Source organism: Ixodes scapularis, unplaced genomic scaffold, assembly GCF_016920785.2.
Source record: "Ixodes scapularis isolate PalLabHiFi unplaced genomic scaffold, ASM1692078v2 PGA_scaffold5__190_contigs__length_132052651, whole genome shotgun sequence".
Classification (NCBI taxonomy): domain Eukaryota; kingdom Metazoa; phylum Arthropoda; class Arachnida; order Ixodida; family Ixodidae; genus Ixodes; species Ixodes scapularis.
In genome coordinates, this window is record NW_024609880.1 from 95,597,908 (window position 1) to 95,622,914 (window position 25,007).

At 44.2% G+C, this 25,007-nt stretch overlaps 1 protein-coding gene across 1 annotated transcript; it reads right to left on the reverse strand.

Moving 5' to 3' along the window:
- Window positions 1-6,081: 6,081 nt before the first annotated feature.
- On the reverse strand, window positions 6,082-24,866 carry LOC8035324 (UBX domain-containing protein 7). The gene is made up of 12 exons (XM_029977488.4): window positions 24,627-24,866; window positions 21,362-21,530; window positions 21,205-21,269; window positions 20,915-20,983; window positions 20,269-20,387; window positions 15,186-15,332; window positions 13,930-14,020; window positions 13,786-13,839; window positions 12,094-12,182; window positions 7,733-8,048; window positions 7,094-7,173; window positions 6,082-6,715 (listed from the first exon to the last, which is right to left on the reverse strand). The coding sequence occupies exons 1-12, from the start codon at window positions 24,727-24,729 to the stop codon at window positions 6,551-6,553; spliced, it is 1,467 nt and encodes a 488-aa protein (XP_029833348.4). The 5' UTR covers window positions 24,730-24,866; the 3' UTR covers window positions 6,082-6,550.
- Window positions 24,867-25,007: the final 141 nt, after the last annotated feature.

Here is a 25,007-nt window from a genome sequence, read left to right on the forward strand (position 1 = left end):
GCTATCGCCATAAAATGCCGTGCGGATTCAGCCGTTTGGAGGGAGGCAGGGACGAACCGCCACTATCCCCTACTGTCGAACTGCCACCACCTGTCTCGTGCCAGAGGCACGCCACGCGGCATTTTACCACAGGACGGCGCTCGTTTGAGCCGGCTCAATTTGTTTCCCACTGTATATGGCTGGACGTACAGCAGTCAAATTTTCCATTTAATTGGGATCTAGAGACCCTATGGTTAACGACAAGATGAGAATGGGTGTGTCTCTGTTTCAGATGTTCAGCCTCTAGCGCAAACTTGTAGCCTTCTGCTGCGCATTGACTGCGCTGTACATGCTTGAAGGTCAGGAGGCGCAAAAGTATCATAGAAGGTAGTAAGCCCGGGCTGGAGGCGGGACAACTCGGTGCCATTTCAATCCCATCGTGGCTATAGCTACGGATCAGTGTCTGCAGATTGCATGAAGCATCCAATCTGCCGAGCGCTTCAGATACGACTGTGCCACTTTGCCTCTCTGCATTCTAATCGGTCATCACGTGGCACGCCAAAGTACGACGCCGTAATGCAGAGGCCCAGCAATGCTTGACCCGACGGGACACCGTTGGCGCGGACAAGCCATATTTTTTTTTTTTGTTGTCCCTCGGACTTTAAGGGCTGCCATGGAAACTGCTGAAAGTGCTCGTTCTAGGCACCAACCTAAATGGTAAAATTTTATGCCTGCCAATACCCCTTCCAAGTAAAGTGTTAAGAAGCACCAGTGTCGTGTTCGTGCTAACAGTGCAGTGAGGCGTACCTAATAAACTGCACATTCACCCTTCATGTCCGGACCTTGTACCAACCGCCTGGGTGTATAACCACGGGTGGATGCTATCCCCCGGTAACACTTGAGCTGCAGTTACTAAACTTGTCCATCGTAAAAAGGAAACAGCGTTCGCTGCAGACACGACAACAGAATTATCTCCAGACATGCACATTTCCTTTGTACAGTTGTATGCTCAGAACATGTCTGCAAACGATTTTTGTACGACCAATGTGAGCGTCGCACAAGAGGTACAAACACGCCTCTGAAAATGTCTGCGGACTCTTTCATACGATGTATTAGCAGGGTGATCGCAGCTTTATCTGGTGCTAGCGTGCAGGGACATTGCAGCACTGCACGCGCGGTAGTAGAAGGAGAACATATCAGCCTTGCTTTTGAACTTTCCCTCGTCGAAGTGTGTGCTGCTGGCAATGGCAGAAAGGAATTGCACCGCTGCTCGATTGTATGTGTTCACATGGAGAGAAGGTAGAAGGGCAATTTGGTTAGTATGGTACAATTGCCGACCCAGTGTCCGTGATGTGCTCTTCAGAAACAAGTGCCGGGACGTCGCTCGTCCCTACCAAAACCGGCGGGACGGTTTGAACTGTCTGAGTCTGCAACATATTTTTACGAGCAACACTCAATTGGAATGCGTCGGCTAAAGCGAGTAATTCGAATGTTTCGTAGCAGGTTTTAGGTAAATAATTTGTTAATTACCACTTTCACCTCGTAACCCGATGTCTTCCACGGTCGCCGCGGTAAATAACGTTGTCCCGAAGGAATTGTTTTTGTTTCAAATGCCCCTTTTTAACCTTTTGACAGTCTAGCTTTTTTTCCCGAAAGAAGTTTCCCATTGGTCTCGTTTTGTTTCCAGATGAATAGTAGAAAGAAAGAGTCAATGCGCAAATTTTTCTATACTTTGCTGAAGCACGTACAGTGCTTGCAGAGCTGTTTAGGTTTAAAAGTGTCTAATGAAAATATTGAAAACTAAAATTTGTCACCTTTGTTTCTATTCAGTTTTATTTTTAATAGTCTTGTGCAAATAGTGGATTTTGAGTTCGAAGCGAATACTGGTTTTGGCCGAATATTTTCGATTCGAATAGTTTTTCCATGCCTTCCACTACCATTGCATAATGCTTAGACAAAAACCCAGCTAACTTGTGAAGGTTGTTCCACTTGTTCATTTATAAGCTAAGTTTATCTATATTTTTTAAATGTGTCTTCATAAGGTCTGATGTCTTGGGATGGCAAGTAAACAACGAATTTGACATAAAATAAATCCTATAGAGATGGCCACCTATACCCAATTGAGTGAATTTACAAAGTTTGCTATATAAAATATGCCTTCTTTAATCTCGAGTTAAAAAATAAATAATTGCACATGTTGAACGCAGGTTGTAAGGGCATCTCTGCCTAATATAGTATACTCTTGCGTAACAGTCAGTTTAATTTTGGAACATTTACTACAATGTAGACAGGGGCGGATTTAGAGGGCGGGTTCGGATGTCCTGACCCTCCCCCCCCCCCCCCCCCCCTCCTTGATTTCTGCATATGTAAAATTTAGGGCGTGAAACGAGGCAGAGGGGGAGGGGTTTCCTGAACATATGGTGCGATGACCAACACCTGACCCCCCCCCCCCACCCCCCCTCAGAAAATTCCTGCATCCACCCCTGAATGTAGATATGCACATTCACAAAGTTTCCATTTATTCCCAAACACAGTCGACAGGCGTGCACCATCCCGCTTTGAATATATGCTTTTCTTCCAAGAACGCAATTGCGATATTCATACTTTTCCAAATGTTTATCACGGCGGGTTACTCCGTTAAGTGCGCTTCTTACCGAACACCGATGTAATGCAGAGAAGCAACACCCACGGAGCTTGCTTTCGCGGGTATTGCTGCTCCGCTATGCACCAGTGCTCGGAAAGAAGCGCACTCAACGGGGCTAACCCATCGCAATCAACACTTTGAAAAACGCGAATAGTGTAGTTCTTCTCGAAGCGAATATCGAATAGTCTATTATTCGAAACTACTATGCGAAATTTCGACTATCCGCACAAGCCTAATTTTTAAGCGTCCGTTTGCGCGACATTCTGGATTTCAAATTGGAAGTACTTTAAGAAGCTTCTCTGTCGGTTTGATAAGCTCTTACGTTCTGAATTCAGAGAAGCATCAAATCTTAATTGTAAGGGAGGCACCGCCAGAAGCAGCTGACGCGCGAAACGAGCGAAACGACCATCTCGCGCGCATCACGTGCGCCGAGTGTATAATTTAAAAACTATGCGCCTAGAAACTGAGAGAAAAGAGACAAGAGCATGCGGGGACGTCAACGCCGAGGTCTGGTTCAAATGATTAGTAGGTAAACGTAAAGTTAGCTGCTTTTGTCTGCACTGCAATCGTCGAACACGTTTAAACGCGAGACCCGAACGCCGGACACCGGCGTTTCGCGTTCTAACGCCTTCGACGATTGCAGTGGAGACAAAGGCAGCTAACTTTAGGTTTACCCACTAATCCTTCCAATCAGAGCTCGGCATTGTGACGTCCCCGTGTGCTCGTCTCCTCCTCTCTCTCAATTTCTCAGTGCATAATTTGCCCCAGCAAAGCGAAACTCAGTGCAAATAGTTCACCAGAGACTCAACAAATATCAACACCTCATGCAGTTTTGCGTTTAGGCGGGCACTTTCTAATCTATGATCACCGCCGTATACTATATATATATATTGGGTGTTTTTTTTATTCTTTCAGATTTGTTTAAAAAAAGCCGTGAAAGCATCACTTGCATGGTTTGTGCAAGCGACTTATATAGCCAGGCGGACATTATGTAGGTGGCTAATTTTTGCGATAAGTCGGCTAATTAATTAAAATTCGTTACTTAAATTTTTAATTAGTGAAAATAGACATAGGGTTCCAATTAGAAACTTGTAGAGCATCACCGAAAACCGCTAAATCAACTATTCTTGGAAGGATATAACGTCGGGGCAGCATTTTACGGCGTTCTGTAAAAATGCTACATTTGAACGCGTTTCTAGATTTCGGTTTCTCATCAATGCGCATCTACGCACCCGTGGTCCTGCTCCCCCGCGGCTGAGACGCTCAACACACGTGTGCCCGACTTCAATCCATTCTACGAGGGAGGAGAGGGGGTGGCTTCGCGCTGCGACCACCAGGGAGGACCGCGGGTGCAAAGATGCATTCTGACGAGAAACCGAAATCTAGAAATGCGTCCAAATGAAGCGTTTTTACAGAACGCTGTAAAATGCTGCCCCGGCATTATATCCTTCTAAGAATAGTTGACTTAGTAGTTTTTGATGATGCTCTACAAGTTTTTAATTGGAACAATAGGTCTATTTTCACTAATTAAAATTAATTAACAAATTTTAATTAATTAGCTGACTTATCGCAAAGATTAGCCACCCTTATAATGTCCGCCTAGCCGTATAACACACCTGCACAAACTGCATTAGTGTAGCTTTCACGGTTGGTTTTAAACAAATCTGAAAAAAAAAGACACCCTGTGTGTGTGTGTATATATATATATGCAGCAATGACCGTGAAAGGGTTAAGAAAGTATTCTCAATGAGACACTCCACTTTTTTTTTTTTCACACAGGTGGGCTTTTTATAAAAATTCTCAAGTTTAATTTTGAATGATTGTAATTGAAATTAAAACTGTTATACTTTGAGTGGCACAGGTTTGGAGAGAACTTTATTTTTCAATTGTGTTTAATTCTCTCCACTTAGAATTCTATTCTCTCAGCCTGCAAAGCATAACATAGGAATGTGCTTGTTTATTCATTTTCACTTCCGAAGTTTGCAGTGGTAAACAAGTAAACAATGTCTAACAAACGAGGCATTTATAGTAACTCACAAAAGTGCCTGCCACAAATAATGTAGACTTTTTTTTTTAAATATGGGGCTTTTTTTTTGTTTTATACTTAACGAATTTGTTTAAAAAAAGCCATGAAAGCTGCACTATGCAGTTGAGTTATACGGCCAGGGGTATAGGGGGATAATCGTGATCAGTCGGCTAATTAAATAAAATTTGTTAATTAACTTTTTAATTAGTGAAAATGGACATGAGCACCATTGAAAACTGCTAAATCAGCAATATTTAGAAAGAGCATGAAAAGTGCAATAGTGCGCTAAAGTTACTACTTGCCCAGCAAGAGCAGGGCTACCGATGCGATGACGCGCCTGCACGATTTTTCCGTCTCTCGTCAAGGCCCCAGCCTTGTACCTGTTCCATGAATGGTACCAGTGGCAGAGTACTACGCTTCCCATGCACTCAAGTATTTCTTAAAATGATTGGCTTAGCGGTCTTCGATGATGCTCTGTAAGTTTCTATAGTCCGTTGAAACTCAAGAAGGTAGGGCAAGGAAAAGGAAGGCCGGGGAGGAGGAAGCAGACAGAACACTGGAGAAGAGAGAAGGAAACCTCCTCCCCTCTCAAGCGTTTTGTCTACTTCCTCCTCCCCGGCCTACTTTTCCCTCGCCCTACCTTCTTGAGTTGTAACAGGCTATAATTGGAACTATGTATTTTCACCAATTAAAAAGTTAATTAACAAATTCTATTTAGTTAGTCGATTGATCATTACTATTAGCCCCCTGCACTATGTTCCCCTGGCAGTATAACTCACCTTAACAAACCGCATGTGTATAGTAGGTTACAAGTCGAGAAGGTAGCGGCAAATGCCCCTCGAGGGGAATCATATATCCCTGCGCCACATCGTTTCCATGACGTCGCGGCCAACGTGCGAGGAGGGTCTTGCCTTATCTTTTGACTCTGACTTAGCATTGTGGAAGCCACGGGAGGGAGATTAGAGTTTTCCCCCTCTGATGAAAACAAATACGACTTTCGGGGATTAGGTTCCCCCTCCGATGGATACAAAGGCTGCTTTCAGGGGCTCGGTTCTCTCTCCGATGAATACAAAGGTCGCTTTCTTAAAAAGTGCGATCGGAGACAAGTTGGCATCACACTGTAGCCAATATCTCACCATTGAAGCGGAACAAGGAGTGTTTCCAGTGAATTCTTCTTTCGAATGCAGAGGGATTTGAAACCAGCGCATCACGCTTGTCGGAGGAGCTTCTCCTACCTTCTTGACTTGTAACCGACTATAGCTTTCATGGCTTTCTTTAAACAAATTTGTCAAGCTTAGAAAAAACACCCTGTATATTGTAAGCAACAAGACAACACAGGAACAGTTCAAAAGTTGTAAAATAAAATAATTAAAATGTTGCAGAATGAACAAAAGGGTCAGTCATCCTAAGAAGCAATCAGAGGGCAGACATATTTTTACGTTTGGTGGGAGTTCGTCATACGTCCCAAAACGCCTCTCATAAATCTGCATTTATTCTTTTAAGAAGTTGCGCTCCTGAGGTTGGCAGACAGTTGCTTCCTGTCGGCGCACAGGCATAAAAGCTGCCAGCGTGCCTCCTGATTTCTGAATCAGCTTCAAACAATGCCGCACGTGTTGCGATTAAATCCGTGGTTAAATCCCGATTTTTAAAAACGTTTGCCACAACACTGTTCACACTTCAGTTGCCTTATTGAGCCCTGCATTCCGACCAGTCACCTGTTCCCACTGAGCGGAGTGGGCTCCGAATTTCCAAAACGGGTTCGCATCACGATCGGTATAAACCCGGCACTGTTGTCCTTTGTCTGTCGAAGACGTCTTCACGGAGCTTGACGCAACTCGCACGGCGATGAAAACGGGCAGTTGAGAAGGCGAGTTGTGCAACTGTCACTGGTCCTGCAACTGTCACGAGTTGCGCAACTGGATGAAGATGGTCTCCTTTGGGAAAAGTCCGGCGTCGCGAAGAGTCGCTGAGTGATCTAGGCTGTTCAGGTTGCGCCTTGGAAAGTTGGTGACGAGTTCGTGCGTTTCTTCGTCATAGCCACTGCAGGACGCGAAACTGATCAGGGCCTGGAAAGGGAGAGAAACAAATGAGTTAGTGACAGAGCATGGGATGAATGGACGAACGGCACTGCGTGGCATCATGACCAGACTACAAAAACTGTTGCAGTTCTACCTTTGTCAGACAATGTTTTGTTACCTTTAATGATTGCTGCCCTTAAAAGGTCATAAATGTGAGAAGAGAATACTGAGGCTGTGTGGTCAGGGACAGGCAGGCCGGAATCAGAAAGCGAAGGTAGAGTTAAACTGAGCACATTCATCAATGAAAGATATTGTTACATGAGGTTCCCACTTCTCAAAACAAAACAGTTACCTTGGATTTGTGTCAAAAAAGAGACATAGTTGTTTCAATATATGCGCACACAAATGACAGCTTGTGCCACCTACTTTCAACTTCGATGTGCTTGGAAAGGTCATCACTTTTCTTGATCCGTCGGGAAACCTGATCATCAGCTCAGATTTTTCGTCTGAAAGAAAGGCCACAATGAAAACTGCCTTCAGCATACAACTCTAGTGGTCACAAAAATAACTTTCCAAGATGTCAGAGATGCAAACCATGGCAACCAGCAACATGAATTTGGTTCCCCATGTGCACAAAAGCACCAGGAACCAGGGGTAGCATAGCACAGTTCAAATACCCAGACATGGTTAGAGCCTGACAATGAAAAAAGTTCTAAGATAGTTTTGAGGAACTCCAAGATACCTTGAAAGACAACTCTTGGCATTCTCGCAGCAAGACAGCTCACATACACTTATTAATGTGGGCCACTCCACCTCGAATTACTCCATTTTCTTGCAGTTAAAGAAGTCATCATTCCCAACTAGCTCAGATGTGAATTGTCACCAGTTGAGAAGTTGAAAATTATTGTGTTAACAACGACACTAATCATTCCCTTCTCAGTAAGGAATGGACAAAACAGCGGTGTTTTCATCCATTCCTTACTTTTATGTTTCGTTAAAATTCAGCTGTCCACTTTGAAAACATCTTGGGAAGCTCCCTACCACCGAAAAGCGTAAAGCACGGACCTTGGTCGCTCCCAAGGAACCTTTTCCACTCCTCGGCGTCAAATTTTGGCTGCACGGCTGCATTGCTGTTGCTGCCCCCACCGCTGCTGTTGGAGGCGCTGATGTCGATGGGAGAGTCTGCGCGTGCGACGTGATTGGCTGCCGAGTTGCGCACGGCTGCAAGCTGCGTCACGCCGCTCTCGGTGTCCGAATCGAACGTCTCGAGGTCGCTCTGGTCGTCGTCCGATATGGGCTCCTGCACGCGGCTGCCCTCTCGCAGCGATGCCTCGATGGCCGCCCTCATTTGAGACTCCTCGCTCTCCTCGAAAATGCTCTCCTGCAAGCACAACACGCAACACTTTAGTTCACTGAAACTGCTTTGAGCTTCAGGAGTCGGTTTGTTGCAGAATGTTAACTCTTTCCTGACCCAAGAAAAGTAGCAATCTTCAAAGGATCCGTGCAAATGCTTTTCTTTTGCCAACTAATTTGCGTGTGGGGCAATATGGTGCATCAAAATGTGGCCAATTAGTTGTTCTTTCGAAGGAGCAGAGGCTGGTATAATGTAAAAAAAGATCTTAAAATTTTATTTTTTGAAAATACAATGTACGTGCAGAAAGTCTATAAACACAGCAAATTCTACAGCTATCTCAAATTAAACAACAAATAATTTAAATTTTGAATATACAAAATGTGCCCCGCACCCACGGTTATTACTTCTGGAAGTTAGTGCACTCAGCTGACGTCTATTTTTGGTTCGTCGGATAGTTAGCCTCCGTAACACGTATGCTTTTGAACGAAGGAATGCTTCTATTGGTGAAACACAGATACCTCACACCTCACATCCCCAGCGGAATTCTTCATTTCTGTCCTTCCTTGGTTTTGCCATAGCCTTGATTGCAGTTCCATCATATTTTGCATTTTTGTCTGCCTTGCTGGGAACATAAAACATGCACGCCGGCTCAGGACAGCATTGGGAATTATAGTGATGCTTACCGACAACCGTCTGTTAAGCGACGTCTATAACCTCATTTAAAGTGTCCCCAGAGCTCTTCGGGTCTAAAAAAATATGCCACAATACAGTTGAATTATGCAAATAATACCATCTTTCTTACGAAGACCGATGCAAGCAGTCATCCGTGTTAGACAAGTGCAACTACCGTTCCCAGGACTATTTTCGACAGCCCACCAGCTTGTGATAAAGCTCAAACCTACGTTAAAACTGAACCTACAATTCTTCGGCTATCCACGAGATTGTGCAACACAATTCTTCGCACTAAATTTAATTTCTTGATGGCGCTTGGAAACCATCGATCACCGGTGATCGATGGCTTATAAGTGCGGTCAGGAAAGAGTTAAAAGGTAACTCCGGTAGAGTTTCTCGATTTTGGGGTTACGACAGTTTTTAGAGAGGGAAGTGTCCTTGTATTATGAGGTGTCGTTTCTTTGTCGATACTTTGTGTAGTCTTGCAGATATGTCTAAGTTTTGTTTCGGTGGTCTAAGACGAAACTGAATCTACCGGCTTGAGCATGATGGCAACCCTTGGGATCAGCTGCATGGTCATCGTTTGAAGCAAGGTTTGTACTGCGGTACCACAAAACATACGACTGGCCTAGTTGCAAGAGCAGTTCCGTTCGGTAAGGCAACATGCAACGGCTATTTTACTGCTTTGCTTTGTACATCTGTAGCAAAATTCGGCGTTGGGTAAATTACATCTAAAAAGTACTTGAAGTAAAGTACAAAGTAAATGAGAGGTTATGCACTTCAAGTAAAGTACTAAATACACTGGGCACAATGTATGTAAAGTGAATTGTTATAAATACAATGTACTTTCGAAGTACAAGTATTTTTAAACACAGTCTTTTATGATGCCCTTTCGTTCCCCCATAGTACAGTGTATTTTTCTAACTGGTATGCATTGCCCCAGGGGCAATTGGGGATGCATCAGTTATTTTCTGAAATGGCGGCGAACACTAAATAAAGTCAAGTGGGCACAGAGTAGTTATTTTCGGAAATGGTGCCAAGTTCAGAAGTCCCCTTGACTCGTGAATTCGGTGCCACTTCCGCTGGTTTGCATCCAAGGGAGTTAAACGCACTAGGGGAGAGCACGACACCAGCCCCGTAGCTTCCGCAAGCAATCCTCCGCTAATATTTTTAACCTTCTCGCATGTACTGATCAAACGAGAAGTGCTGATCAAGCGAGAATATAAATGGAGCGACTCATTGTCTGCTCGCGTTTTTTCAAGTAAAGTAGAAGTTTTCTGAACCTACTTCAAGGGGTATTTTAAAGTACAATGTGCTTAAGGTACCTCCCAACACAGCAAATATTAGTACATATTCATAAAGATGCTGGCCAAAAAACGAGTTTGCCACGATGAACGCAGGCTCAGAGTGAGCTCCCACTTGCCTTCTGAGAATTGCAACCTTGGTGGTGTGCAATGCACGTTATGGAACAGTTATAGATGTTAATCGTAAGCTCACACTGAACAGAAACGGACTCAACTATAGGTGCCAGTGAACGCCAACTTCGGCACCACAATGCCCTGGAGTGAGCAGGGAGTCAATAATCTTTGAGTGCAATCGCTGAGGAGCACTTACGAACTATGGCCGCCAAAAAATAACATAACAAGCAGAAATCATTCGCTGGGATGGCTGAAAACCCAGCAGGAAAAATACAGAGAACTAAGTGGCAGTGCGATCAAGTAATCTCCTTGAGTATGAACATGGTATCAGGGCACAGGGTGGCTCGACAAACAGCAAACCCACTGAATGCCCGCTGAGAAGCTGGTGGTAGCGTTTTTAATATTGGTTTCAGAGTGGATCGCAGTTTCCTATTAGTGTAATATTTTGGCAGTGCTCAGATTTTGTCTCTGTAAATCGACATGTCATTTATTTTGGTTCAACTTATGACCTGAGTTACCTTAAAGGTGCTTCTAGAATTAAAACAATTGGCAGCGAACTTACCTCCAATGTTCTGTAATGCATGAAATGCAGTACTTGAGGTTGTAAAGAACGTACTGTACAGTCGTTTCGGGGAACCTATATTTTTATCAATCTGCCCGCTAAATTTAGAGTAAATTGAATTGGCCTTTAGGTCATGTGACATGAATTTCCCCGCTAAATTAAGCGGAGAGACTGAGTTGGTGAATGGGTCATGTGACATTAATTTCTCCGCTATATATAGTGGGTACTGCGCGGACGAACGGATGGACAAAACTTTCGGATTTGGGGGGGGGGGGGGGAGGGTCCCCCCAAAGCCAAAGTCCTGGTCCTGGTATTGGTTGGCCGCGCACCAGTCACCTACCATAGAATACGTGCATCTGCCCATACCACCATTAAGCGCCCATACCCAAATTTGTAAGATCTGAGAAAATATGCACAGTACATTTATATGCAGAATTGATGACCAGACAAGTGCCCATCCCTCATTTTTTCATTACTATCTCAAAATTTTGAGTGGGCGCTAGCCCGGTATTTTACAGTAACTGTGTTTGTCCTTTGTCCCTCTTGTTTCTTCTTCAGGGCTTATTTTTGTCATTCTTGTCCAGCTCGCTTGCACCTTTGCATTATCATCATAACCTTAAAATGCAGGTCGTTCACCTTTTTTGGTGTTAGAATGGTGACAGTTGATAGAAACTGTTTACTCTAATGACGCCTAACTCTTGGTTAGCTCAGTTGGTAGAGCGCTCCAGTGGAAATAGAGAGGTCCCTGCTTCGACACCAGGACCAGGTGGATCTTTTCGGTTGCGCACCAGTCACCCAGATGTGTTTGGAGATTTCTGTTTGTCCTTTGTCTCTCTTGTTCCCCTTCTCCAGGACTTGTTTTCGTCATTCTTGTCCAGCTCGCTTGCACCTTTGCATGAATCGTATTATCATCATAACGTTAAAATGCGGGCCGTTCACCCTTGTTGGTGTCAGACTGGTGGCAGCTGAAAAAAAAACATGTTTGCTCTACTGACGTGTTGCTCCTGGTTAGCTCAGTTGGTAGAGCGCTCCACTGAAAATGGAGAGGTCCCTAGTTCGATACCAGGACCACATGGATTTTTTTTGGTCGCGCACGAGTCACCTAGCTATGTATGGAGATTTGTGTCTGTCCTTTGTCCCTCTTGATCCCCTTCTCCAGGGCTTATTTTCATCATTCCATGTCCAGTACCAGCTCGCTTGCACCTCTGCATTAATTGCATTATCAAGATAAGACTTACATCTTCAAAGAAGCCTTGCCCCTTCATGCCTGTCTCCATGTTTGCAATTCTGAGGAATACCATTCAAAACCGCTGCAGTTGTAGCCCTGAAAGCCTTACTAACCAAATGCCACGAAGCAGTCTGAGGGTATTCTCTGTACTGCTTCACTTGTGACACTTCGAGCAGTATAGTGATAACTTACGGGCTTCTCTGGAGCCGATTTAATCTTTTTCTTTGGAGGAATGACGGCCGAGCCGTCGGGAGTCGGATGCTCGGCGAGGAACTCTGTCACTGTAAAAGATACCAAAAGCAAGAGCTTTCTATTGCAACTGCTCTGTTTTCGATGCGCTCAGTAGAATCAATGTTATTCCCTTATCTCTCCACACGGCATGCAAACTAAACTGTTTCCAAGACTGAAACTTGCACAGCTGTGGCTGAAAGTTGAGTTTTTTTTCTACCCCTATATTTCCTTCAGGCATTTCTGTGCACCGTCAGTGAAAAAAAACTATGATGACATAAACAAGATATGGAGATATTTGGGCGACCCAAGTCACCAGGTTCGATCTAAAATGGACCGTGAAAATCGATGCCTGCACGTAGCCATCTAAACTTTTCGTCAAAGGTGTATTTCACAGGTCGGTTTTTTCTTGTAAAATTACAAAGCTTAGCTCTCTTTCTGTAAAAAATAGGGCCAAAAAACTTACCAGAGTCTACGGCGGGCGGCGACGCAGACGACCAAGTCTAGTGGCAGGTGTGTTTGGCATTCGTATTGATAGATGGCGTCAGGAGCAGTGTCCGAAGGTGTAGCCAACAAGTGAAAGAAAGCAGACGACCCGCAGACGAAATTTGTTGGCAGCAAAAGCGCCGTCGTTATGCAGACAGATTTTTTTTTTTAATTGTTCACACTTATTTTTTAATTAAAGGTACATTCCAAAAAGATTACGTTCATTTTAATAAACCACGGTGGTCGTGAGCTGTCGCGATAAGGAGGTAGCGCCATCTATCAATACGAACGCCAAACACACCCTGCTACTCGACTTGGTCGTCTGCGTTGCCGCCCGCCGTAGACTTTGACAAGTTTCTTGGCCCTATTTTTTACAGATAGAGAGCTACACTTTGTACAAGAAAAAACCGACCTGTGAAATACACCTTTGACGAAAGGTTTAGATGGCTACGTGCAGGCGTCAATTTTCACGGTCCATTTTAGACCGAGCCTGGTGACTTAGGTCACCCTATAGATGTGACCTGCAATGTATGGTTTATGATAGACTATTATTACTCAAATGTAAACACAAACAAAATCTAAAGATCAAGGAACCAGAAGGGAGGCACATAAAAGGGACACACATCGCCTCTAACCCAGCTAAGAATTTCTTCGATACCCATCTCATTTTGAACCCACACATCTTTAGGTCAAGGTTAGAAAACCCTGTGCAAGGTCACTCCCTCAATACACTTAGCAATGGCAAGCATTTGTGTTTCGCCGGCTTGCCTGCTCACTTGCTCTTCCTTCAGTAGTCAAATGCCATCAGTTAAGGCTTGTCCACACATACACCACAGCTCTACCTTAGCGCTATTAGTCAGTGCTGACCTTGCTGATATACATGCTGTGTTAGTGATGCCAGTGCCACATCAATGCTAAGGGATGTATAAATTAGTGCTGCATCAGCACTGTTCCTAGTGCTGAATTAGCACTGCACTGTATGTGTGAAACTCAAATTTCATTGCTACTCATTTTATCCGCGGAGCAGATTTAACATAAACGCCAGTAGACAGCGCTGCCCAGGGAACTGCTACAATAATGTTGCAGTGCCCCACACCAGATGCCGTTCTATGCTGCGGCTTTTAATTTAAAATTTTACGACCATAATATACACCCAACAAAGAGACTGACCAGCATCGCAGAATTTGACAGCATCCACCTGATTCCAAGAGAGTACTTTCTCTCCTGCAAAACAAATGTTTAAAGATTAATGAGAATGTCTAGAGACTTCCACCAGTTGGCGTCCGCTTTCTGGGGAGAACGGGGTGGACTTGCCTGTCCTCGGGTCCAAAATCGCCACGTAAGGATAGTCGGCCACCTTGTAGAAGAGAACGTACCGCTGACCTTCTTCGCTGTCCTGGTAAACCTAGGACAAAACAACGATGCAGTGAGTATGGTTCCTCGTCGCATACTGCAAATGAACTGCGGCAACAACCGAGGCTCTGCACGCTGTTGCATACAGACTACACAGTTATACTGCACGCTAACCGTGATGTCCTGTGATGTCACGGCATCAAATGTCAGCGTCACGCGACAGTATCCCGCTTCTTGCGGAGCGAGCAAAAGCAGCGTTCATAGGCGGTTCGCCTGCTAACGCGAGCAAAGAGTCATACGCAGACAAAAATGAAACAAGAGAACGCCGTATCTCTTCTGCTAACAGACCGGAAAGAAAAGCTTATCATCTGCTACGAACCGAGCGCCACAGCGAAGTCAGATCGGATGCAGGCCAAAACTGTGACCGGCTGCTATTTTACATTGGGGGTTAACGAAAACCTGCACTTCCTTTGCAAATCTCAAGTTGCTGTACCTCCATACACACGCTGACATCGACAGGTGGACGAAGGAGTACCAAGGACAAGCACGTCGGAGGCCATGAGACCTCTCTTGCAATTTGTATGTGGGTGAGACATTCCCAACAAAGTATTGCCCGATTGTGTACTCTCAAATGGGTTAAAATGTCTGATTGGTCGACCATGCCCAGGCTGTGGCGCCACGTCCAACCAGCAGCCGAGAATACACTCACTCTCACATCGACTGAAGTTGAACCTTAGAGAAAATTTCTCCATTCAAGAGTGTGCACCCTCTACTGGCGGGAGTGTCGATTATTTCAGATTGTCATATTTTGGGCATGTACTTCGAGCACACCTTGCATACAAGTGCGGCGTCGGCATTCAACCAACACTCGGCTCAAAAAGTATCCGACACGAGTGCTGCGTCAGCGATTGGCCTGAACCCGCATCCAATCACACGCTTTGCCCAGGAAGCTATGCCCAAAATATGATGGCCGCCAGTGTTGCTCGGTGAACTTTTAGAAAGGGTCTATTTAGTGGAGAAAATTTTCCACTATATTTTGTGGAGAAATTTTCTATGGTGTCATGGCGTCACGTCACTATGACATGGTCATGTGACTGCGACGTGGTCTCATTACGTCACCATGAGACTTGTACGAAACTTGCCCTATAGTCTGTTGCAAAAACCCCGCCTATAAAGGTTGTCCCTGTAAAAATAAAGCGAGGGGGCTGGTGGCTCACCTGCCAGAAGACAAAGTGTTCAGAGACAATGCTCTTGATGGTGGCATTGCTCCAGACGTCCCTGTTGAGCACCTGGCAGGCAAACTCTTGCACATTCTGCACATTCACCATTAGCCAGCGGTTCTTTGTCCTGCCAACCTCCCTCGCCTGATGCAGAGGGGAGAAAACGTAAAGCAAAACATTCTATTGGGCTGGCTGCTTTGTCAAGTATCACAACAGTCAAACTCTATTTTTTAACCCATTAAGTGCCAAAATTTTTTTTCAAAGGTAACCTGAAAGTGCCAAAAATTTGTTTTCCAATGGTAACCTAGAAGTGCCATATTTTTTTATTTTGAATTGTTGTTTTTCTAGTATTACATATAAAATTTGAAAAGTTTATTATGCAAAAATCAGCAGAGGCAAAAAAAAAAAAAATATTTGCCAACTAAAACGAGTGCTGCGATCTATGATCAGCGCCGCAAAACTACTCGGACGAGCTATGGAATTTAGGGCTACCGAAAAAACCACTGGACGAGCTGAGCTCGTCCACGGCATTTTTACTTTGGCCTACCAAGCCTCAGGATAAATGCTTCATGCTCCTAAGTCATTTTTGTTCACAAGTGCAATCTTAATGGAGAAATAAAACGAAACAACAAAAAAAACAGCACTGATGAGGTTGAAGCTCTTTCTCAATTACTACTGCTCTATCCTGGCAACGAACAGCTATGATACACAATGCACTCGGTGACAATAAAAAAGCCTCCTTTCTAAAACCAATGGAGGCACCAATCAATCTCAATGAATAATAATATTAATATTTTAGGATTGCTGAAGATAGAACAAACACATTGTTATCCACTACAATAGAGGAAAAAACTGGCATCAAACAGAAGTTACAAATAAAAACCAAAATGTTTCTAGTGGCTCAACAGGGAGCCAAGCTTTATCAGATCAAAGTGAAAAACAGTTCCTGTAAGCTATTAAAACATTTAATTTAACAAAAAAAAAGAAAAGCAAAAAAAAAAAAAAAATTGTTTTAGCTTTGCTCTTTTTTTGTTTTTTTTGTTCAATAGAACACTTAAAGGGATTGTCCGGTCAAATTTTGTATTCGAGAAAACAATTGAATATCATTGTTATTGCCTCGAGAAGCATCGTACGTGCAATATCCGAATTTTATATGCCCCTCTGCGTGAGTAATTGAATTTATAGTGCTCATATCGCATTCTAGCGTAAACGTTGCTTTCGTTGGCAACATTGAAGCTCCGACGTCACAAAACACAAAGCGAGCATTTTTGTCTCGTTGTTTGCCTGCGAGTGAACGCTTCAGCGTGCTTCGTTTTTGTTGTTGTGCTCGACTTGTTTCGTGGTTGGGTGAGATTTTTGTTGCGCGGTTGGGTGCCACAACCATCGGGCAGCACATGCGAGCCAAGACATGACGTTCCACACTTTTCCGCGAGACGTGCAGTGACGAGCAAAGGGGATCGTGGTCGTGCGTAGGGACTGGGTTCCCGTCCAGATCGAGATCCTGCCTATGCAGCAATCATCTCTCAGAAGAAAGCTACGAGTTGAGCTCTCAGCGGACAGAAGGCTCGTAAGCTGAGGTGTGATGCTGTGCCAACGATATTAAACTACGTCCACCCACTCCTCGCCCAAATCGGATCAGTCAATTTAGGTCTGTTCGATTCGCCTGAACTGGCTGAACTAGTTCGGCAGTGCAGGAACTGGTGAATTCGATTCAACCGTAAGTTGCACGACCGCTGCACTGGTGCGTTCGATTCATCCCAGTTCTGAACGAGTTCAGACCCAGTTCCTCAAAATCTTGCACCGGCTTCGGACTCGGTTCAGCGTCCGTGCAGAAGCAGACGACAAGAGCAGACGGCGATAGCAGAACTCCTCGTCCGTCTCTGCTCGCGGTGCCATTTTTCGCAGCGCTTGCTCAAATGTGCGATGTTTTAACGCCGATACGGAGGTTGCATTTCTTCTCATTTATGATAATAACGTACCTGCGGTGGACGCGGAATTGAGATCCTAACCAAGGGTAGAAATTTGCCTGATTATGATAATCTAAAAGCGTTTTAGGTGCCTGCTCGCGTAGGTTTGGCTCCCTGTGGTGAGTGTTGAAATATTGGATCACGTAAATTGTTTCTTTTTGATGCTATGTGGGGATCCACAGTGTTGATATTCTTACTTAAAGACAGGGGAAAGGTATTGCCCTCTTGATAGTCTCCGCCTTCAGTTGCTCTTGGATGCATATTGACGACTCCGATACATTGCAGAGGTTTGGGATTTAGTGCGTTGGCACTCGCATGTCCCCGTAGCTGAGCATAATACTGCATGCTTTGTCCGCTGGTATCTATGGACGCCCACTAACGGGCCTGGGAAAAACACCGAGAATCGGCATTTTTTTGCTGATTCTCGCTTCAACTTGACGCCAAAGTTACGGTCGATAATTGTCTTGGCGAAGACGTACGCTATCGTCAGGCCTTCGTCTTCGAGGTGACCGGTATACTGACCGCGCGCTGCCGCCAGTGACTCCTTACGCAAAATCATCCTGATGCCGCGAACCTATCGTCGAAATGCAAAGATTCCCTTTGAGGGGCATTTGCCGCTACCTCCTTGACTTGTAACCGACTATAGTTCAGAACTTCCTGGCCAAATCGAACAGACCTTGATTATGCAGCGAAACCGAAACCAACAGCTTGGCCATCTCGAAATGATACCAGGAGTTGTATTTAGCACGCGTACAGCCCGATATCTGTTTGACCCGCGTGTGAAAATGGAGCGTAGCTACGCTTCACCAAGCTCGTCCAAGTCAAGTGACGAGTCCGACATGCATTTGAACGGTCCGTTTGCCTTCGACCCGCGGACGTCGCCTCAGAGGGAATGACCCGCAACCTCATCACCGATCCAGTGGATCCGCCGAAATGTGTACCCAGATGCCGCTTCGTGTACCCAGCCTTGTACACGTTACTAAAGAAAAGTAATCGATTACAATTACTATTACTTTTCGCTAAAAAGTATTCGATTAGATTACTTGATTACTCGACGGCAAAAGTAATTAGACATTACTTAGAGAAGTAATCGTTACTTTTCCGATTACTTTATTGTGTGATGACACATCTTTAGCGCTCGTAACAATGAACTACTTCCAACCTATATTTCACATTTGCACAAGTATTGAAGAAGAAAAACTGGCTCCCTCTTCGTGGTCGTTGCACCTTTACAATGCGGACACAAGCATACAATTCGTTTCAAGACGTTTAATGATTTCGGCGTTCGTCAGTGTGTGTGTGTGGGGGGGGGGGGGGCCGGAGGGGGTTCTAGATCTTGTTAAACTTGAGCAAGGCTTGTCGCTCAAAGTTTGTGTCGCTCATTTTATTATTCACATGTGGATGAGCTCGCATGTTATAAAAAAGAGCAGCAGCTCGAGGATTCGAAGCGGATCATGTGTAGTATCCATTAGCGGAAGAGATCGCCCCGACCACTTCTCAACTCGAAACCTTGCTTGTCACAAAGACCACGTAGGTAAAATGGGGAAATATTTCAACTGCCTTTGTTATATTTTGCGTCCGCTTTAGGCATTCGTTGGTTCTGGTTCTCCTACGGCCGGGCTGCGAGTAGGTACCCTAAGCAGGATTTTTTTATTTTTTATTTATGTGCGTGTGTGCGTGAGGGGGCTAGTTTGAACGAAGGACTCACAAAGCTACATTCTGTTTCCTCAAACTTCGCCCTGAATGGCCATTGTCACGCACTGTGGCTTCCCTGGGGCATCCCTCTCCCAGCTCGAAGAAAAAAAAAAAAAAAAAAAAAAAAACGGACATTTCACAGAAACTGTTCATAGAAAGAGATATACCTCGTTTCCTACAGTACCGCAAAAATCTTTCTTTTTCCGTTCGAAAAAAAAAAGCGAATTTTATTTTTGTCATTTTATAAAAAAAGGCGTGTGCCGGCGGGGCGGTTCTCGTGGATTGTAACGGTTACAAGTAATTTTATTACTTCAAAAAGTAATCAGATTACTCTTGTGATTACTGCCTAATAAAAGTAATCAACTGATTACAAAATTACTCTTAAAAGTAATCGATTACAAGTAATTTGATTACTTGTAATGCGTAGGGTACAAGTCCGCGTGTACCTAAGTGCCGCTGCAGAGGCGAAATCTGCATCCTCTGCTTTGCAAGCGCCCCTAGTTCGATTGGCGTCTGTCGCAGTTGTGTTTGCGCGAAGCGGCATACGTTTGCTCGAAGCTTATGGCTCTCTGCGAGTAACATCCTGCTAAAAGGCGTGACTTTTTTTGCACGTGCTTGGGAACTGCATTAAAAGAACCGTATTTCAGTAGGGTACTGTCCAGGAGACTATATAATTCGAAACAGAATACAAGACATCCATCGACCGACGCTTGTTATCCCGACCATCCGACAAACCTTTGCGTTTTGTGACGTCACGCATAACCTACGGATGTCAGCCATTGACACTGGCGAAATTCGGGGTGCAGTTTCGTACACAGGATCATGAAAGGTTTAATTAATAACTGGAGATCATATATCAAAATAAAAATGACGTTTGTCTATATGAAGGCTCCCTCGACGTAATGAGCGCAAGAACTTAAGTACTTCCGGTTTCGACCGGACAATCCCTTTAAACAGCACATAAAAATGTTTTGTAACTTTGACTTTTAAGGGGCTCTCTATTGAGCTACAGGAAACTTTTTGGTTTTTATTTGTAATTTCTGACTGAGGTTACAAGTTTACTTCGATATTTTCAGAAAACAAATTTACTGCAAAGCCACACTTTCACAATAAATTACAGTATATCATAGGATGAAAAGCTAAGGTTTACAGTTTATTTAAAATGTGTAAAATCCATCTGGCCCATGCAGCACGTGCAGAAGCCGACTGCTATGGGTTCTTTCATAAGCACCTCCAGGATCGATGCCACTCTGAAGAGCGGACGAAAAACCTGGATTGATGCCATGAGTGAACGGAAAACCTTACTGAGAAAACAAAGAGGTTATTTCGATAGCAAAAAATGTTTTCTGCCCCCCTTTCCGCAAGACAGACCGAGGGTTGAGGTTCCTCGTTTCCCAAGCAAAGGATAGAACTCTTACCGATTCGAAAGATCCCCTGTGCATAAGATCTAGAGGGGGCCTGAAGAGGTCCTCCAATGTTTTGCGTTTTTTGTACGAGGGACTCTCCTCTCCGTGGAGCATTTTGTCCTCCTGTAATCCTGCAACAAGTAAAAGAGCCAACGAACGACTCCACTTTTCCTTGGTTGCGTCAGTCATAAAGGTTGCTTTATGTCCATCAAACAGTCTTTATGACTAGGCACAATAAATCAGCATTTATTCCAATCAAGATCAAATCAATGTTTATTGGTATCTATCTTGCATGGGCAAAGTCTATACACATCAAACTGATGGAATAAAAAAAAAAAATTCCAGAGAAGCTAACTATAAGAGGAATATCTTTATGTTGTCATGCCTTTGGGAAGGTACTCTTTCTTTTATCTCAATTAAAAATTGGGACATATAATTCTTCCTTTTAAATTTCTTTTTTTATGGGGGAAGCAGTGAGGCATTCTTTTTATTGGGGCCTGGTTTTAAAAGTCCTTGAGAACCCTCTCATTTACAACCAACACTATGCATAAAGCTCTAATGAGTCAAGAACAAAACATTTTAAAGACATGGAGAAGGCACACTTCCCCGAAAGAACATGAAAATACAGCGAGCAAATCTCAAATTAAATGTGGCTCACTCATTTCAGCCTGGAAGTCCCGGAAGCCGTCAAAGACGCTGTAGGTGGCTCTTCGTGGAACGTGGTACCCTTTGTGACGATGAGAAACATACATTAGTAGCGGTAATGCACTGCTTTGGAACCGATGCAGGACGCTTGGCACTTTCTCATTAAACTTTGTAGGCGTAAGTTACGCCTGGAACGTTCATTAGAGGCAAACTCATTGCGCAAAGATGCCATAATACTGACCCAGTAACGCAGGAATTGAACATCACAGCTAAAGGAATGTAGAGAGAATTTTGCCCACTCACCATACGGAAACGAACCTTCCACCAAAACCTCTCGGACCGGCGGAATGGGAGGTCGTACGTCGTCGCTGAAAAGGATGAAATGTGAATGACGGGGAACTGTACACAATATTCTGTCATTTCATACAGAAAGTCCAGTAAACCCAGACGGGCCACTTACTCTGCATTTGCCGGATGCGGGGGCATATCCGAGCTGGAGGCCAGTGCGGTTGCGTCGGCCACTGAATTTGACGGCGCAGTCCATTCGGAATCAACGTGCATGTTGATGGCCATTTCGAGGTTGCCGTTGCAGGCTTCCAACATTTGCTTCGCAACATTTGCATCAGCTCCTGGCGATGAGAATTAAACACTGTCAACGGAAACGCTTGTTGATAAAGGCAACGTGGGCAATGAACAGCGAGAAAGGACAAAAACTGAGCCACGTTCGTCTAGACACGTCTACCTGTGCCTACTAGACTGTTTGTTTTTGAGCGCGATAAAGTGCGTTGCATTCCCATGCCATACGACAAGAAAAAAACGCTTAGCACCCCTTATTAGGTGGCCCTGCATCATTTCCGACCTGCGTATCCATTAACTCATTTCTTTTGCACCGTCCTTTCACTGTGGTCCTGAAATAATTTGGGCAACGTTATAAGCGACCATTTCTCATAAATGTCGCATAGATTTCATCTTGCGAATAGTGAAAAACTTTCGGTCTATTTATACGCAGTTATAGAACAGGCCTACATTTGGCGCCAGTGTATCCTCTACCTCTAGTAAGCAGTTACAAGGGAATGCAAGGCACTCAACTACTTTCAAACACAACTGTGTAAAACCAACTGTTCTCTACGCCCGACCAGGTGGCATGGCGTTGAGCACGTTCGAACCTGCTCAAAATTCAATGGTTGGGCAGTTATTTAATCTGCCTGCCACCAAGTACCTTGTGAGCCAGGGGAGAGAGCGTTGTTTGCCACGTTACAGGCATGAAAAGACGTGCCGCTACGGTCTTGTGCCACCACTTTCGAAGGAAAAGATGATAACAAAGACGCCTGCATTTCTTTTTTCTTGGCTGCCATTGCAAAAAATCAACTCCAAAAGAGGACAGAGATCACGCGACACAATGTGGCTTGTCATTGAAACAAACACAAAAATCAAAATGCCTTAAAAAAAAGAAATCGGGGAAGAAAAGGCGGGGAGCGAGCGAAGGCAAAGCAAGTCACGGCGCGAGCAAGTATTGAGCAGTGAAAGAGAAGTCCTTTCGGCTCTTCACCGCTCACTGCCTGCGGAGAGAACTGCTGCGTGGTGTGCGTTCATCACACCTGTATATTTTTGTTTTTCTCCTCAGACCCCTGCACTGCTGGCTAGAAAAAAAAAAAAAAAAAATCTAACTTCGCGCTTTTTGCTTGAAGGAGTGGCGATCTGCGGCCGTGTGAGCAAGCAAAATCGCATCGTCATTTGCGGCATAATCCAGCAGCGAGTAGTCAGTCGAAGCAGTGGGTGGCAAAGCCACTGCCGCCCAATGGCCCGGTTTTTACCGCCACACATGACACTTTTAGGAAACATACCCTCGCAGATCCCTAAATAATTTGACGAGCCACTTAAATTGCTCGTATGGCGGAGAAACAGGTAATGTCAGTTAGTGCCGCCAATGTCGACAGATGGATGAGATCTGACAAGTCAGTTCGAAACCTAATAATAGGAAAGGAATTATTAATTTTGTCGATACAGCACCAAACAAAATGATGCTTGTGCTGGCAGTGTGATGAAAAGTGACAAGTCAGTTCGAAACCAACAAGAAATCAGAAAAACAAAATCTTAATGCATTCCTTTATACACTTCGATTGTAGGGTATCAACTTACATCGATTCCACAGGGTGTCATAATCAAACTGCTTATCTCATTCTCGCCACTCACATATGTTCCTAGTGTTTACAAGCATGCCTATGATTTCAGTACAATTACCGATGCAGAAGGAAAGCCTTAAATATATAGCATATAGGGTGATCCAAGTCAACAGGCTCGATCTAAAATGAACCGCAAAAACCGACGCCTGCACGTAGCAATTCAAACTTTTCGTTAAAGGTGTATTTCACAGGTCGGTTTTTTCTTGTAAAATTACAAAGCATACTTCTCTTTATGTAAAAAAATAGGGCCAAGAAACTTGCCAGGGTCTACGGCAGGCGGCAACGCAGACGGCCAAGTGGAGTAGCAGGTTGTGTTTGGCGTTCGTATTGATAGACGGCGACGGGAGCAGCGACCGAAGTGGTTGCAGACCGGTGAAAGAACGCAGACGACTCGCAGACGAAATCCGTTGGCAGCAAAAGCGCAGACACATTTTTTTCCTTTAAGTTTTCCTTTTATTGTTCGCATTTATTTTTTAACCAAAGGTACCTTTCAAAAAGATTGTTAATTTTAATAAACCCCAATGGTCGCAAGCCATCACGGAAAGGAGGTAGTGCCATCTATCAATATGAATGCCAAACATACCCTGTACTCGACTTGGTTGTCTGCATCGCTGCCCGCTGTAGACCCTGGCAAGTTTCTTGGCCCCATTTTTTGCAGAAAGAGTGCTACGCTTTGTAATTTTAGAAGAGAAAAACCGACCAGTAAAATACTCCTTTGACGAAAAGTTTAGATTGTTACGTGCAGGCGTCGATTTTTACGGTCCATTTTAGATCGAGCCTGGTGACTTGGGTCATTCTATATATATTAATTTTTAACATTCAGAATTCCTAAGCCTGTCAAAGCAATCAAAGTGTGATATTTGATTGGATTCTTTATATTTTGAGCTAAGTTGAGTGGGTAAGCAGCTCAATGAAAACGCTTTCTACGAAAGTCTGTCAATTCTGTCACGTGCCATAAACTATGTTTCCAACAAGAGAGCGCGCATGGAACTGAGCATTATCGAGGTACTAGTAGGGTTTGTTTAGTAAGCAGAGATCTCATAGATAACGAAATCTCGACCATAAGAGCCAAGAGAGGTGTAATTTTCTTGTACAATCCAATGTCAAGTTTCGTTAATCAATACATGAGCAACACCTGTTCGTCCGGTTGCCTAACAGTAAACAATTTAACCGAAACGCAGTTCATGGTACGGGCTGGTGGTAGTGATACTTGGTAGTGATACCCCGAGAATACCGCCGCTGTGACTGCCGCCACCGAGCAAGGCAGAGCGACAGTCCCTGGCTCTCGCGTCACATGAGATATGGTTGTCACTGTTCAAGCTCGAAGCCGTAGCTACGCGATTTGGAAATTCACCTGTTGACAAAAAACAACACGTGAAATCGTGGTAAGGCAGTAAAATCTGAAAGGACAAAGCCATCCGGAGTTTGAGTAGTAAAATGGGCTTTCGAATGACTGCCCGAAGCGAATTCGGTAGGACAGACTCGCGCAGAGTGTTTGGACCGGAATGTGTGCGACAGGAATGTGCGAAGGAATTACGGTACCTGTGACAGCGCAAAAATTTTCGACCAGATTTACTCCTTTTGAACTGGCAGACGAGGACGCCATTTTAAAAGCCCGATTCTCAGTCAGCACCAGAGGAGACATAAGAACGTATTTCGTTTTTCTGCCGATTGCCACATTTTCAGAAAACAAAATCCGGGAACATTGGATTTCATATTCTAGAAGTTAGAATATTGCTAAGTATCAATAATTACGACGAACGTTTTGTTCATGTTTTTGGTGTTTTGACTTTTCTTTTGGGCGTAAGATTGCTCAGATTTCACCTGAGATGACGCAACCAACTTCAATCAGTAAGAGTGCATAAATATTAACGAAATACTAAATATTTTGACATTTTCTTCTAGAAAAAAACTTCCTCCAAA